Below are 15,567 nucleotides of genomic sequence, written 5' to 3'. Positions count from 1 at the left end.
TAAAACAGTAGGGTAAGAAGTTGCATTTATAAGAGAGCGGCACCCACCCTCGCCATTTTATTCCTGCTTTTTGTGAAAGTGTGTCGTCAGAAGCTGCTCCCAAAATCTTTTCACTGGCACACAGGCGGGTGGAACTGAATCAGACAGTTTCTCTACATCACTGCATGGGCAGCAGACTGATTTGTTTTATTCTGGGCAGAGTGTATAAGTGAGGCTGTGCTTTCCCATGGGCCTGTGGGAACACGCCTACTCAGCTGTGCAGCATATGTATATAGAGCTACCATCACTCTGCTTGGTATTCCTTGGCTGCAAACCAGCTGCTGCAGGACTGAAAGCACCTCTTAATAAGTCAGGAAATATTACATATTACATATTTTAAAAACACAAACCTACAGCCACCAATAATATTTTAGGCACTTGAGTTTTATATGCACACTGTTAGAGCTGTGTTGCAGGGTAAAGGTGGAGCAATTATGGAGAGGGATTGCTGTTATTTAGCTAGTTAGCATATTTAGAAGGTTATAAAGTGCCAGATTTACCGTCTCTCTCGCCCCCCACCGCCCCCTTTCTTCCCATCTCCTCTTTTCCTCCTTTTTATCCGGTCCTGTACAAAAGCTCAAACGTGTGTATATTATACTAGAATAGTATTGTGTGAATAGGTCCAACCATTTTGTTCGTTTCACATTTAGAGAGGCATAGCCACATACAAACACCAGATTTCTTCAAAGCACACACCCACAGCAGCTAGCAGACTTTGAGGAGGAACTCGCTGAATTTGAAAAAAAAACAAAAAAAAACAGGTACTGGGTATGAATTGTATATTCCACCTTTAGGTACCGAAAGACTGGAAACTAGATTTATGATCTGACATAAGTGCATGGTGGACAGTTGGATACTTTTGGAAACCACCTGCTCCCCCACCTTCTTAAAGTCGGACAGCAGCTGTCTGCGTCGTCTATTTTCCGTAACCTTCAGTAAAAAAAACAATCCAACATTCGCATCCTCTTCACGCTGGAAGCATCCAGCTGTGCAGGTGTGACACAGGAGCCAGTATTGAACATACTTGATTTTCAATGTTGAACAGCATATCATAAAAATTACTTCTGAAAGACCACAAACTGACACAGGGTGTACAGCTGTTTACTCTGGGAGTTGATGCTCAAATATGCACAATGATAATGCTAAAATGGTGATGTTAAAGCAAATTTTTCTGAGTGTCGTTGATATTTCAGTCTAGATCAAAGTGGTGAAGCTACCAATGGACCTACAGGCCAGCATTAACATTCTCACAGCTGCCATGCCATGTGATTATTTTATTTTTTCATTTTTATTCAATTATGTTGTTACTGTATGCTTTCTCCCAAGTATTCTTCCAAATTATTAAGTGTACTGAGCCCAGACATGACTGATTAATTGACTAATTGACATAAAGATGTGTGCCCGGTTGAGAAAACATCTGTTCTAACCTAAAGCCACAGACAAAAGGCCCAGCTCAGCTGCCCATTAATGGGCAGCCCCATTAATGGGCAGCTGAGTCGATCAATAACAGATCAAAGCTGTCAGACAGCCACTTCCTTAATCTATAACAGAAGAACAGCGGTTGCCAGGAAGACGCAATTAGATGTGAAATGAAAGAGATGACCAGTTATCTTCAGATGCAGGTAGATTATCAGATGTTACAACTCCTGCTGAGGTAATGAAGGCTGGACTCAATCTTCAAGTCAGTACTGATAAAATATCTACAGTCCCTCATTCAAGGAAAATCCTACAAACTGAAGGTCTGGTAACGTTTACTGCACAGTTCTTGGCTGTACCACAATAAAGGATTATATTTTAGAGGAATGTCAGGATGTTGGGGTAGATGGACACCAAAACCATTGCCTATCTTTAGCATCCTTTTACTTAAAACAGGTTCAGTAAAATTAGAGATTGCTAGAAGAGTCAGTCTGTTGCAGTCTACCAGTACATGCTGTTACACAACTAGTTCATTTACCACAAGCCTCCACACAGTTATCCCATAATTGTCCAACTGCAAGTATTGCAGTAGGCCATGCTCATTTTTCATAATTGTATTGTTTCATTTACCCACTGGATAAGTGTGATCTTCAATAACTATGTCTACATAGTTCTCCAATGTTTGCACCACCTTCTTCTGTTACGGTTTAATGGCACCATGCAGAACATGCATCTGTTCTCAGCTGCATCTTTAAGGAGAGCACTTCACTTCTGAAACTGTCACATCAATATGACACGTTGTTTTATGTCTTTATGATTCGTCAAGCCAAGACAGTAAACTTTAAAAAGAACAGAGGAAAAATGAATACATTTAAAAATTCCAGTGTGGCAGATAAAAGCAGGAGAGTGAAGAAGAATGTTCCCAGCTGAAAGTCAGCCAAGGACAGTGGTTCGCTCCTCAAAACTAAATTTGCAAATATCTCGTCATGGTCCAGTAGCTGTTCATTCTGTCTTTGAGTATTTGTATATAGCCCTGGCTCTGTAAATGGGAAACAAACAAAGTGGCTGCTCCACAACTCTATTTCAGTCTGAACCTTTGTGCTCCTGCACAGGACGAGGTCAAGGAAATCTTGTTCATTGACTATATAAACACGCTAACCACTGAATTATCAATAATCCTTCTCCACGTTTTATATGCTCATTCAGTCTACAAAAACTAGATAGGCTTGTCATTTGGAGATCTTTTGTGAAATGCAATGTGATAAAAAAAAAACTGACTTCGGACTTTCAGAAGGTGGCAGCATTTTCTTTGCTTTGTTAGCTATATTTATGCTCGACAGACCTGCAGCACTGTAGTGAAGAAAACAGAGCAAGCAGTGATTTCTTGGAGTTGAAGATATCTGAATAGTGAAATGGCTTTTAATCATCTGGAGGTATTTTACAAAAGCCTCTGTATCAATGTCACTCCTGCCAGGGAAAATTCAACAGATGATGACATATTCTTACTATTAGCCTGGCAGGTACTCTTTGCAGTTTAGTACTACAATGTTAAAACCACCTAAATATAGAGGATGATTTAAACGCTAGTGTTCTAAAGAAATCACATGCAGGCGGCTTTCCAAAGATGTTATATAAAGTTTGAAGCAGCGGGAACATTTGTGACGAAAGGAATACAACAAACAAACCAGCCCACATGAAAATCCCAGCAGTGTTCTCAACACATTTCATCTACAACCACCTCTGATTCACACAGCAAGACATTTTCATCATCTAATGTATGTCTGTTACTGTGAAGAAATGGGTGCACATCTACACATCAAGTCCTGGAGGCAGCTTTTAGAAATCAGTTTCAAATCAAACCTGACAGGTTCTTGCCTGAAATGGGCCAAAGCCTTGCATACTAATACACGGAAATGCATCATATCTAACATGATTTGAAAGATGAGTCCACTGCACTACCTACACTGCATCAGTAGTGTGGCCTGGCTTCAGTTACTGTAGGATTTTTGCTCTTACCTCTGCTTATCGTTGTGCAGTTTTCGTGTAGAAAAGCTGCATGGTACACACATCAGTGTGAAAATACGTAGTATCTATATCTGCCTTTGTCATTCCAAAGCCTCGGTGAGGAACTGTGTCAACTGCTCCCTGTCCGGACCAGCCAAAACCCAGAGTTTCATTTGCTCTGAAAGCTGTTTCATGGAGACACAGTGAGTGATGCATTAGACAACCAACTAAACTCTATTCTGAAGCATATTGGTCCAGTGATTCAGCAGTATTTTGAAGCCAGACCGAGTCGGTGCGATGGCAATCTCTGTGTAGTGAAAGATAGAAGATGGCATTTTGATTCAGTGAGCAAAATCTCACAGCAGCCATGCGGATGCATCGACCAAATGTATTTCCATCTGTTTGTCTGAGGTGAAATGAAGCATGCAGCTGGGGATTACCTCCAAACAATTGGCTTTTACAAAGTACCACAGTGTACTGCTCCTTTTAAAACTTGCTTATGGCAAAACATGTATGACACAATAAATGCAGATCTGAGGTATTCTAACAACGACCTGATGGATTGCTCTCAGGCTGGAGCTGTCAAAATGCTGCTTCCACCAGGAGCGTGGGCACACAGACTTGGAAACAGCTCATTGGCTCGCTCAAAGCCTTCAGCTTTGTTAAGGAAATCTTTAGCCAGGCCTCTTTGTACAGGGAGTGTAGAAAACACCCAGAGAAGTATGCAGGAGGAGAGACTTCCTGACAGCTCATTTAACATTCTGCCTGCTTCCACCCACTTAATCTGGAGCCCCCACCTCTCTGACGTTAGCTGATTCTTTTATGAAAAACAGAACATCATGCCATCTTTCCCTTTATAGACACATTTTTCCAACACTTCCGCTATGATGGGACTTCACTGTACACAGAAACTCTCAACCCAGAAAGAACAAGTGGTCTTTTCACAGCAGGCTCGGTGCTGCGGATGCCCCTGTTCCTGACATACTTGAGTCCAGTCGTGTACATTAATAAATGATAGTGGCAGAGCTGACGGGATTCACGCCCGACTGGGCACCAGCTGCAATTATAGCAGACAAGTCAGACAGACACAGCTCCACCGGAGACGACCCAATCAAACAAGAGGCTGGCGGCAGGGCACTGCCACTGTCTGGATGGTTGACAAATAAAGTCCCTTCGCACTGATAACAGGCACAGACACGACTCCTCCAGACTGGCTAGGACACCTCAGTACAGACCTACGGGGTCTTCAGGGCTTTAGAGCTCAACAACCCACAACATTTTACCAAAGACCCTACAGAATGAGGCCAGCCAGAGCATCTAACCTTCTAAAGCCTGACAAACCTCTTAGATAGCACTGCACAAGATCACAATATGCACAACACTGAAAAAACAAACAAAAAAAAAAAACACTCACATCCATCTTATTTTTAATGATTGAGTTCTCTCTACAAGAGAACTCTGTCTGATAGAACAGCATTCACTCCAATTCAAAAGTTAGGTTTCAGCTGGGATTTTTTTTTTTACTCTAAAATAAATGCTGTGTCAGTTATGGAAATATTTTGGCCACAGAAAGGATGATACTGACCATAAACAGGTCCTCTGCTTACAGTGTGTTGCAATGGTTGCTACCACACAAGGCAACTATTTGTTTCCCCAATAAATCAGCTCTAAAAAAATCCTGCATGACAAGTACAAAGCCAGATGTGTATGCCATCTAAAGCGAAAAAAAAATATTTGGGCAGCCTTTGACAGGGTGCTATAAAAGAAGACTCCAAGTGGCAGAGAGAAATCACTGAAGTGTTACCAGTACACCATGCAAAACATTTATCAATTAACAGAGTTGCCAAAGAGTTTTAAAAAGGTGTACCACAGATTAGCTGCTGTACATGGATGTTCCATCAGTAGCTTACAGAATGATGTCCAGTGCACACATTTGCTTAATTGTTTGCTGATTGATAAAGACTACGGGTTAGGAAAATTGTTCAAGATTTACATCCCTATTCCTGCTGGAGAATGGAGCCCTACGCAGGTCTTACTGTCCACTTTATAATAAGGACCTCCAATTAAAAAAATTGCTATTTGTAGCACAACTGCATTTTCCCCTATAACCTCAAAACAACGATCAGCTCACAGTGTTGAGGGCACAGACTGCATCTTACCCATGCTGTATTTACTGAGCTGTTTTCTAATATCACAGAAAAACAAAATATTGCAACATCAGTTTTTCCAATTTCATGAAGGTCTACAAATCACAGCATCTCACTTGATAAAATCTGACATACTCCAAGATTACATTACAACCCAAAGCTTCCTCTCACTGATAAAACAGTATGTGCCTTGATTAGGTGGCAGTAAGGTTAGCTGTAATTACAGGAAATGCTGAGTCTGTAATCCTTTATTATGCATCATGGGAGAAATACATGAAACACTGCAACTATATAGCATGTGTAGCATTAAATATGTTTCACTGCAACAAAACAGACAGAAAGAAACATGGATACAAGCCATCCTGTCAAAATGTGTGAGTAAACAAGGCCTACAACACCATCCTTTAACACCAGACGCTAATGAGCAGTGAGTGCAAGCCTGCAACAAATTTAAAAGAAGTTTCCCCATTATGGAATTTAATTACTAAGTGGCTCACATTGCTCATGATGTGAAATGATTCACTGATGAGAAATGTTCCTCATTAATAATTCAGGCCTTTTGTAAGTTAAAACCAATTCATGTTCATGTAAGACTATCACGTCTTCCAGATATTAAAAACCACAGAGTGAACACAAAAGCATATGACTGCTTATTCTGAATCCAAATGATTGTAGACAAACCAATGGTTGTACTTGAACTGTAGAGGCTTTATGCGGTTCACAAAAATAGTAAAAATATGCTCAAATCAACTTAAATTCCTTCACTAGACATTTTATGCCACTCAATCTAAAATCCTTAGATTTAATTTGCTACTTTAACAGAAGACGTCTCTTTATCTGCCGAACCTGACCATAATTTATGACATCAAAGCATTCAGCTGGCTTTGTGGTCTGGTGAATACAGTTCACTCCCTGATATTATGTTTGTGCAATCAAATCCCCTCTGGCTTGTTGCTTGGCGCTTAATATCATAAAATTGCCCAAGAGTAAAGGCCAACTAACAGGGATTAAGTGTGTCTATTTTATATATACTGCATCTAATGCATCTAATTTATTTTCATTTAGAGGTGAAAGCACTGTGAAAAGACAGAGGGGAGCATGTTATTAGTTTTATTGCTTACAAAGAGCAGTATGAAGCATCACATCTAATAACTTTTGATAGAAAACAAACCTCTGAATGCACTGCAATCTGTTCTAACAAAGGCTACAACTGATTATTTTCTTCACTGATTACCAGGACAACACAATTAATCGAATATTAATCTTGATCGCTGGCTTCCCGCATTTAAATGAACATGATCGACTGCAATATTGACGTTAAAAGTCATGCTCTGCTCATAGAAATTCAGCTGAAATCAAGCGCTTCGTAAAATAAAAGCCAGCTAACAGGGAATGAACAAGATGGTTCATGCTGTGGTATTTCACTGTTCTGTGATGGTTCCTCATTTGGTTGGCTATTAGACAACATAAATTTAGTATGATTTAGATAATAAGTATGCCACACGGCTGTAAACGAACCATTATTCAATTTTATGCATGACCCCACTATACTGGATGATCAATAAGACCTACAGGAGGACTGAACTGTGACTAATGTGGTTCATTTGGCAGCTGAAGACCTCCGAATTGGACCATAAAACAGACCTGGGCCGCTCAAATAAAAAATATATATATATATATATATACCTAGACATTCAAATCATGTCTCAGCCAGCTCAGTGTAATCTTGTGGAAAACAATTTTGTTGGCTCAGAAGAGGAGAAGCTTTTGACAGTCTGAGGGTGTGGGCAAGTGAAGCTTGGGATGGAACAGAACCCAGAGGATGAGTTTCCACATGAATGTTTTATTTTGTGTCATGCTTGGATTTGGAAACTCAGACTCAAAGAGAAGGGGAGGGTTCAAAACAAATTTGCTCAGCCTCAGCACAAGAGCTGCAGCGATTAATCAATTAGTTGTCAACTGTGAAGCTAATCATCGCATAGACTATAGAAGAGATGCTTTGAAAAGTTCCATTAAAGCAGAAGTGAAACCTACATCCTCTATAACAGCCAGCAGGGGGCGACTGCTTTGGCTGCAAAAACCAGTCATGGTATAAAAGCATATGAGGAAAATTACCCTACTTCTAACTTAATTTATAATATTATAAGACTATTATGACATTATCCTAATGAGTTTACGGTCTTGGCTGCTAGTTTCTAGGTTTTCAAGGTCTTCATTTTGTAAACTATGATCCCATTTAGAGGAAATAGATGATAAAGCAGGATAGGCTTCCAAGTGGCTACCATAACGTCATACAAAGAGTCAGATGAACAAGCTCACTTCTTATATCTGGTTTCAAAGACCAAGATGGCAACAGCCAAACAGCAAATTGAGGCTTTAAAACAGGACTCATGCCCAATGGGTAACATCATCCATCGATCGTCCTTAAATTTTTATCTTTTATCTCTGACTCACCATTTTATAGGCCAAACAACTTTATCAAGAAAATAATCTTCTGACTCCAGCTTTTCAAATGTGAATATTTTCTGGTTTCTATAGCCCTTCATGACATTAAATTGAATATTTTTAAGTTGCAGACAAAATGAGAGATTTGAGGACATCATCTTGGGATTTGGGAAACGCTCCAACTATTTTTTACTGTTTCTGACATTTTATAGACCAAACAACTGATCGACTGATGAGTTGAAAACATAATCAACTATAAAAATAATCATGACTTCCCTAGTTCCTTGATTATTAATAATCGCTATAGGCTTCTGTAAGTCGAAGCAGGAGAGCTGCCATGATTAATCAATAAATTGATTAGCTGTCATCTATTAAATGACACCCTAATCATTTGAATAATCGATTAATCAGTCTGAGTAATTTTTCAGGAGAAAAAAGTCAAAATTCTCTGATTAAAGCTTTGTAATTGTGAAGTTTCTTTACTTCTCTGTGATATTTAACTCAATATTTTTGGGTTACAGACAAAACAAAACATTTAAACACATCATGCTAGATTGTGTGAAACACTGATTGACTTTTTAAGTATTATCTGGCATTTTACAGACCAAATAACTAACCGACTCATTAAGAAAATAATCCCTAGTTGCTTCCTAGGATGCATTATAACAAATTATCAGTAATGGCCTTGACAAAAAACAAGACAGTGAACCCCTATTAAAATTCATAGAACAGATCTGTGTGCAAAACCACAGATTGGGTCTGTCTGAGCAGAAGAGCAACTATTAAATGTATCCACGATGTCCATAATCAGCTCTGTTGTCTGGATTATCTCATTCCATCTTCTTAAATATCAAGTTTCTCAGTCCTCTGTGACAATAAATTCAATATTTTTGAGTTGTGGACAAAAGACATTTGAGGACATCATCTTGGGCATTTGGAAACACTGATTGACTTTTTTCACCATTTTTTGGTATTTTACAGACCGAACAACTGACCCAATTAATTATCAGTTTTGGCCTTGTAATAAGCACGACAGTCAACCCTGATTAAAATTTATAGAGCACATCCGTGTGCAAAAACATGGACTTGGTCTGCCTAACCAAGAGAGATGCAATTATTAATCGAGTAATTCATTAGTTGTCAACTATTAGCTTTGTCCTCAACTACGTCGAAAATCAGTTAAACTGTGGTGTAATTCTGAAAGGACAAAAACAGTCTAAATTCTCTGACACCAGCCTCTGACATGTGAGGTTTCTTTACTGCTGTGACATTAAATTGTACATTCTTAGACAATAGACGACATTTGAAGATGTCATCTCGGGCTTTGCAAACACCGTTCGACATTTTTCTCTATTTCAGACATTTCACAGACCAAACAACTCATGAATTACTCGAGAAAATGAAGATGATTGAAGGTATTGGATAGTTGCAGCCTCACTCAGCAGGCAGACTGGAACAATACCAGGGCAGAGACTGCAGCCACACAACTTATCTCATCGCCACTGACAACCTGGGTGTGTCTCAACACACAGCAATATTTACCAACTTGTACCATCCACAGCAGCATCAGACCTGGAGCTGCACACACCCTCATTTAGCGAGCATTTACAGCTAAATCTTCACAGCTAGTCCTGGCTGGCGGACGTTAAAGCCAGTTAAACTTAGGGACTGCTGAGCGAAGCTGGCACTTTGGTTAAAATAACGCCCTCCGCTGTCACTTTTCACATTTCTTCTTCAGTTTTAAACACCACAACAAGTCACGACCAGCTAGCTAACCGTTTCCATCAAGAAGAACTTGTCGCCCGGCCGGCAGGTGCCTCACTTGTCACCGAAAACGAACTTGTAGGTAGAAATTAAACGCGTCTTACCGCTTTGCTCCCCGAGAAAGACCAGTTTGAATTTTCTTAACGGGTTCCCAAAGTCGCTGCCAACGGACATTTTGAGGAGGAAGAGGGGGGACTACAGTCGCCGATGGACGGTCTTGGTGTAGTTGTGAGCTCCCACTCGAGTTCGGTGTTGGTCGGCAGAGATGCTGGATGGAAAAGGCGGCGGTGCTGCTTCTCTCCCTCTCCGTGACGGGAACGCTGCTGCACCGGGCCGTGACGCTTCGACTGGAGGCTTTTGCGCATGCTCCTATCCAAGCCGGACTGACAGCCGTGATATAAAATGACGTCATGTGAGGAGTGAACAGGGAGGTAGTTCGTGTCGAAACTGCTGCTGGGAGCCAGTTTTATCTCATTTTCTCAGTTCAACACAGACCATACAGACACTGCCGCACATGCAAGTGTCTGGCAAAACATTTTACACACATTGTACTCAAAAGATTTAGCACATTTTTTATATTTAAAGTTAGAATACTTGCAGGCCAAAAGAAAAAAAATAACAAAAACAATGCAGAGGAGGCAAGTACATCCTAAATTCTCGTCAGGGTTGACTTTCAAAATATACGTTTCTCTCTAAATTGGTCATGCTCTGTAAAACAAATAAACAAACAAATAATTCTTGTTAGAAAATCTAACAAACAAAAGATGTGAAAATCTGACAACAAGGGTGCCAGAGAAAAACACATTCAAAATGATGGAATTATTTTCAAAACGGTTCAAATGGTGAAAATAACAGCAAACACTTCAATACGATTGAAACATGTTTCTGTTTTTATTTTTATTTGCTTTTTAAATGCAGTGAAATTGCTGTGTCATTTTAATAAAATCACAGTTTTAAAATCAAAATAAATCAGTAAAAACGTTGCATAGTAAAACATTTGACTTTTTTGTTTTGGTTTTAGTTAAATCCTTATGAAAAAATATAAATATCTGGCAGCAAACGTGCTGGAAGAAAGTCATATAAAATAGTGGAACAGTGTATATTCAAAAATCTTTGAAATGGTAAAAAAAAATAACAGCAAATATCGAGAAAAAATATATTTTTAGCTCATTTAAATGCAGAACTGTGTAATTACTAGAATAATAAAACTGTGTAATTTTTTGGCCACATATTGTAAAAGAGCGATTTACTATTAGTAAAAACACAGATTTTTATGTGATACAATATACAATTTGACCTGTTCTTCTTTTAAAGTGAAATGTAAATTGATACTTTTTATGAAATATGATCTGTATTTTACACAAACCAAAAATCAGTAAAATAACAGACACTTTTTTGAATCCTTTATACACATAAATATTTTTTGCATCAAGGAACAATCTACCATTGTTTAAAAAATACAGGGTTTTAATGTGAGTACTATTTATAGCTTTGGCTGTTTTTTTAACGGTTAACATGTACATTTTTTTTTTTTTTTTACTTTGCTAGTTATTACATGTGGTTTAACAAAACAGGGAAAGTCTTTCAAGTCACAGAAAGTAGTTCAAAAATCCCATGTAAAATCTATTTGAAAAACACATCAACTTTCTACAGTACTTTCATAACGTTGGGGGAGTTATTTGAAAACAAACATACAAAAGTTATGCAGGAGGCAAACATATCTGGAATTCTGCTCAAGGTTGAGTTCAAAAATAAAAGTGTGTGGCAAATATCAGATAATTGATAGCTGACAAATAAACTGGCCGTAGATGTGTGTGTGCATGGTTGTCTGTCTCTTTGCGTTGGCCTGGTGATGGAATGACAACTTATCCTCTCAGCCAGTGTCAGATGGACTCTGGATCCTCCACAATCCTCCACAGCAGGGGTGTAAAACTTAGTTTTAGAGCCACACTGGCAAATAAGAATCCCATCAAGGATCAGGCTTTTATTGAATAAAAAAATGTATTAAAATGTCTGTGATGTCTTGTATACTGTTGTCACATCAGGCAACCACACTGTCAACTGACAACAACCTGTACTACAAAACTGAATACAACTAGACAACATAACATATTATGGTAAAACGCAAAATAATACATCTTTAATTTTGTTTTTGGTCATATTTAGATAACTAGCACCTGAGCCGTTAAGGCTTTAGGCCACTGATCACCAGGTCTGGTAGCCTAGCCACGCTAGACAACCCACGGCAACGAATTTAATTCTCTGCCAGGGTGGGTCTAGTTACCCTCCATAAGGCTCGAGGCTGGATGCTCCTAAAAATGGCCGGAGGAATCACCATGAAGTGTAGAGTCAGAAGGCGGGCGTAACGAAGTGACGACAGAGGCGCGACGATTCTGACAGAAACAACCGGCACACAATAAACAGTTATCTTTCGACTCGGCTTTGGCCACAGCCCTTAAAGATTTGAAGCTAAAATTCAACTTGAAAGATAAACAAAGGACGGCACTGAAGTGTTTCATTGAGAAGAAAGACGTATTTGGACTTATGCCGACGGGATATGGCAAATCCTTAACATACCAGTTGGCTCCGCTGGTTGGGAAGCTAATGGGACTTAGCCACAATCCGGCGCTCGAGGAACTCCGTCAGCCTATTCGTTGCACTGATTGGTTGTATACCTACCCAATTGCTGCAGAGTGATTTGAAAGACAACCTTTTAGCCCGCCTCTGTAGCAGTACTACGTTATGATTTATTGCTCTCGTTATCAATAATTGGGGCACCACCCTAGATTTCTAGGGAAAAATTTAATATTAATAAAAAAATTAATATTCATAAAAATTTTGATCAATCTCATATCAAAAAGTCTTGAGTCCTCGTTTAAATTGACCACATTCTACACAAAGAAACACAAGACTGTAATTTGGTCTAAAATGAGGTATTTATTAACTATTCTATGAAAATAATTACAAGTGAACTATATACAATGTAGATATGGTGTGTGTGTGTGCGTGCAGGACTACGTGTGTGCGTGGAATGTGGGAGTGTGTGTGTGGTGTGTGTGTAGGGTGACCAGACGTCCCTGAAAATCCGGGACAGTCCCTAAATTCAGCCGCTTGTCCCGGATCCCGAATTTTGCTCTAATTGTCCCGAAATTAGCCATACACCTGTTATCACGGTCCAAAAACATGACTGCCGGGCCGCTGCCTGGCCGTCTCGTCTCAGGCCTTCATGTCTCAGGCCTTCTGCAGCCTGCGCAGTGGTCACTCGCGCATGAATTATGACGTTTGTATTATATTTTTTATAGGCGCGAAATGTATGCTATGCTAACACACATTCATTGTTAAAATGGAGGTGAACAATGCTCCGGAAAAATCTGATGAACCCCCAGCAAAGAAAAAACGTCTGTGCAAATACCGAGAGGAATGGACGAGGAAATATACATGGGTAACGGCTGCATTTGGGGATGTAAATAAGGCGTTCTGTAAAGTGTGCCGAAAAGACTTTAGTATTTCTCACGGGGGAGAGTCAGACCTCAAGTCTCACGCTAGCGGCAAGCAGCATGTAAATAACACTAACGCTGTACAGACCAACACTTTGCTATCATCATTCTTCAAGCCACAGGATGACTCAGTGTACAGTAAGGTTGCTGCTGCAGAGTTAACTTCTGTATTTCACTGCGTTTCTCATCAGCAGTCATACCGGTCCCTTGACTGCGCAATGAAACTGACACCAAAACTGTACCAAGATTCAGCCATTGCCAAACTCATAAGCTGTGGTCGCACCAAAGCAGAGGCCCTTGTCACCAATGTACTGGCTCCTCTTGCATCTGACTTCACCCATAGCCTTGGCACAGAGCAGCTCTTTTTTTCTATCGCTACTGATGCTTCAAATAAAGGCAATGTGAAAACATTTCCTCTCTCAGTGAGATTTTGGACCCCAGAGCAAGGCATTCAGAACAGAGTGCTGGATTTCTATGAACAGGCAGAGGAAAGTGCGGATGCAATCACTGACATGTTGTTAAAAAAGTTAAAGGAAAACAACCTCCTCATCCACAACGTATCAGCTTTCTCCGCTGATAATGCGCCAGTAAATTATGGCAAGCGACACTCAGTTTACCAAAATCTAAAGCAGAAAAACAGCAAGATCATCCCAGCAAACTGCCCAGCTCACATCATCCACAATGCAGTTAAAAGGGCCTGCAATGTGCTACAAGTCGATGTTGAAAACATAGTTCTTAAATCATTCAACCATTTCAGCTGCTCCGCAAAAAGAGTTGCCAGTTTAAAAGAAATGTTTGAATTTGTTGATATGGAGTATCTTACCTTGTTACGCCACGTCCCCACACGCTGGTTGAGCTTGCTCCCTGCAATAAATCGACTGGTGAGCATCTGGCCTGCTGTGAAAAGTTATTTTTTGTCGCTGGGCCAGGAGGAATGCCCCCGTGCCATTTGGGATGCGCTCAAGGGGCACGAGCATGGCGAACAAGATGATCCAAATGAGCTTGAAATCACGTTCTTCTTCCTTCAGAATGTTCTCAAAATATTCTCCACAGCTGTCCTCAGTCTTGAAAGCAACAGTCTCACTTCAGTTGAGGTATATGGAGTGATGAACGACCTCCGAGTCAAACTGCAGCAGCGCAAAAACGACGCTTTCTTTGGCACAAAAGTGGATGATATTATGGCTTCCTCTCCCAGCAATAAAGTTGACCGGCTACGCCAAGAGTTTAGCTCTTTCTTACAAGTTGCTGTGGATTACTTGGAGAAGTGGTTCGACTTTTCACAAACTGGATATCTCTACAATGTACAGTGTTTAAATATCAAGGAACAAAGAGAGATCAGATACAGTAAACTTAAAGACGCAGTGTGCGCTCTTAACATGGAAGAGCATCTGGACTTGGATGAGCTCTATAACGAAAACTGCGCTCTGAAGAATGTATTGGCCCATCTGGACACGAGCAGCAACTCAGTTGGCGATCTTTGGGCCCAAGTACTGAAGACCCCGTCCACGTTTCCGCAGTTTACAAAATTATTGTCCTTCGTCCTCAGCGTTCCTGTGAGCAATGCTTACTCAGAGCGGGTCTTCTCCATCATGAAAGGCGCTTGGACTGACGTGCGAAACAGGTGTTCAATGGAGCTTGTCCGTGCAGAGATAAAAATTAAAATGAATCTGGCTATGACCTGTGCAGAGTTCTACAAATTCATCCTGGAGAACAAGAAGGCCCTCTTTGCTGTGAAATCATCCGCGAAATACAGCAACAGCACCGAGTCGTCACAAAAGCCTCCTTCGAGGTAGAAGCCAGACTATGAAAGATGCGTTTTACCCTTTACCTTGTTATAATAACAGTCACTGATTCCCGTTTTTTTGTCTCATAGGCAAACAAATGAAGACAACACCCGTGGCAGCAGAGATATGGGAGAAACGTCATAATCTAATAAAAACCGTTGCCAAGAGATTTTAGTTTATGAATTAATTAGGCCTATGCTAAGAGTTTAAATGAATTAAAATTACCTTTTTTTTGTTCTGTTTTTAAGCAGGCCTACAATGAACTGTTTTCAGTTGGGCAACTTGTCAAAATACAATGCTTGTTGTTAAATAAAACTATAACTTCTAAAGAAATAAATGTGTAAATGTCTTCGAAATTAATAATAATAATAATAATAATAAAATTAAAAAAAAGAAAAAAGAAAAACAGTGTACCCCCCCCCGGCACAGCGTCCCGGATTTTAGTCATTGCCATCTGGTCACCCTATGTGT

The 15,567-nt window shown here is 40.0% G+C and overlaps 2 protein-coding genes across 2 annotated transcripts in view; one reads left to right on the top strand and one right to left on the bottom strand.

The window, feature by feature from the left end:
• The window catches only part of rab6ba (RAB6B, member RAS oncogene family a), a 73,466-nt gene extending 63,285 nt beyond the window's left edge, over nt 1-10,181 (bottom strand). The window contains 1 exon segment of the mRNA XM_051947265.1: nt 9,920-10,181. Coding sequence (XP_051803225.1) covers nt 9,920-9,989 — 70 coding nt within the window. The 5' untranslated portion in view covers nt 9,990-10,181.
• Nucleotides 10,182-12,869: 2,688 nt separating this feature from the next.
• Nucleotides 12,870-15,509, top strand: LOC127533712 (uncharacterized). The gene is made up of 2 exons (XM_051947458.1): nt 12,870-15,101; nt 15,186-15,509. Exons 1-2 carry the CDS (start codon nt 13,159-13,161, stop codon nt 15,238-15,240), a joined length of 1,998 nt encoding a protein of 665 aa, XP_051803418.1. The 5' UTR covers nt 12,870-13,158; the 3' UTR covers nt 15,241-15,509.
• The last annotated feature ends 58 nt before the right edge of the window (nt 15,510-15,567 follow it).

Source organism: Acanthochromis polyacanthus, chromosome 4, assembly GCF_021347895.1.
Source record: "Acanthochromis polyacanthus isolate Apoly-LR-REF ecotype Palm Island chromosome 4, KAUST_Apoly_ChrSc, whole genome shotgun sequence".
In the NCBI taxonomy this organism is placed as follows: domain Eukaryota; kingdom Metazoa; phylum Chordata; class Actinopteri; family Pomacentridae; genus Acanthochromis; species Acanthochromis polyacanthus.
The sequence above is the reverse complement of the archived record's forward strand: the minus strand, read 5'-3'. Positions and strand labels throughout refer to the sequence as shown.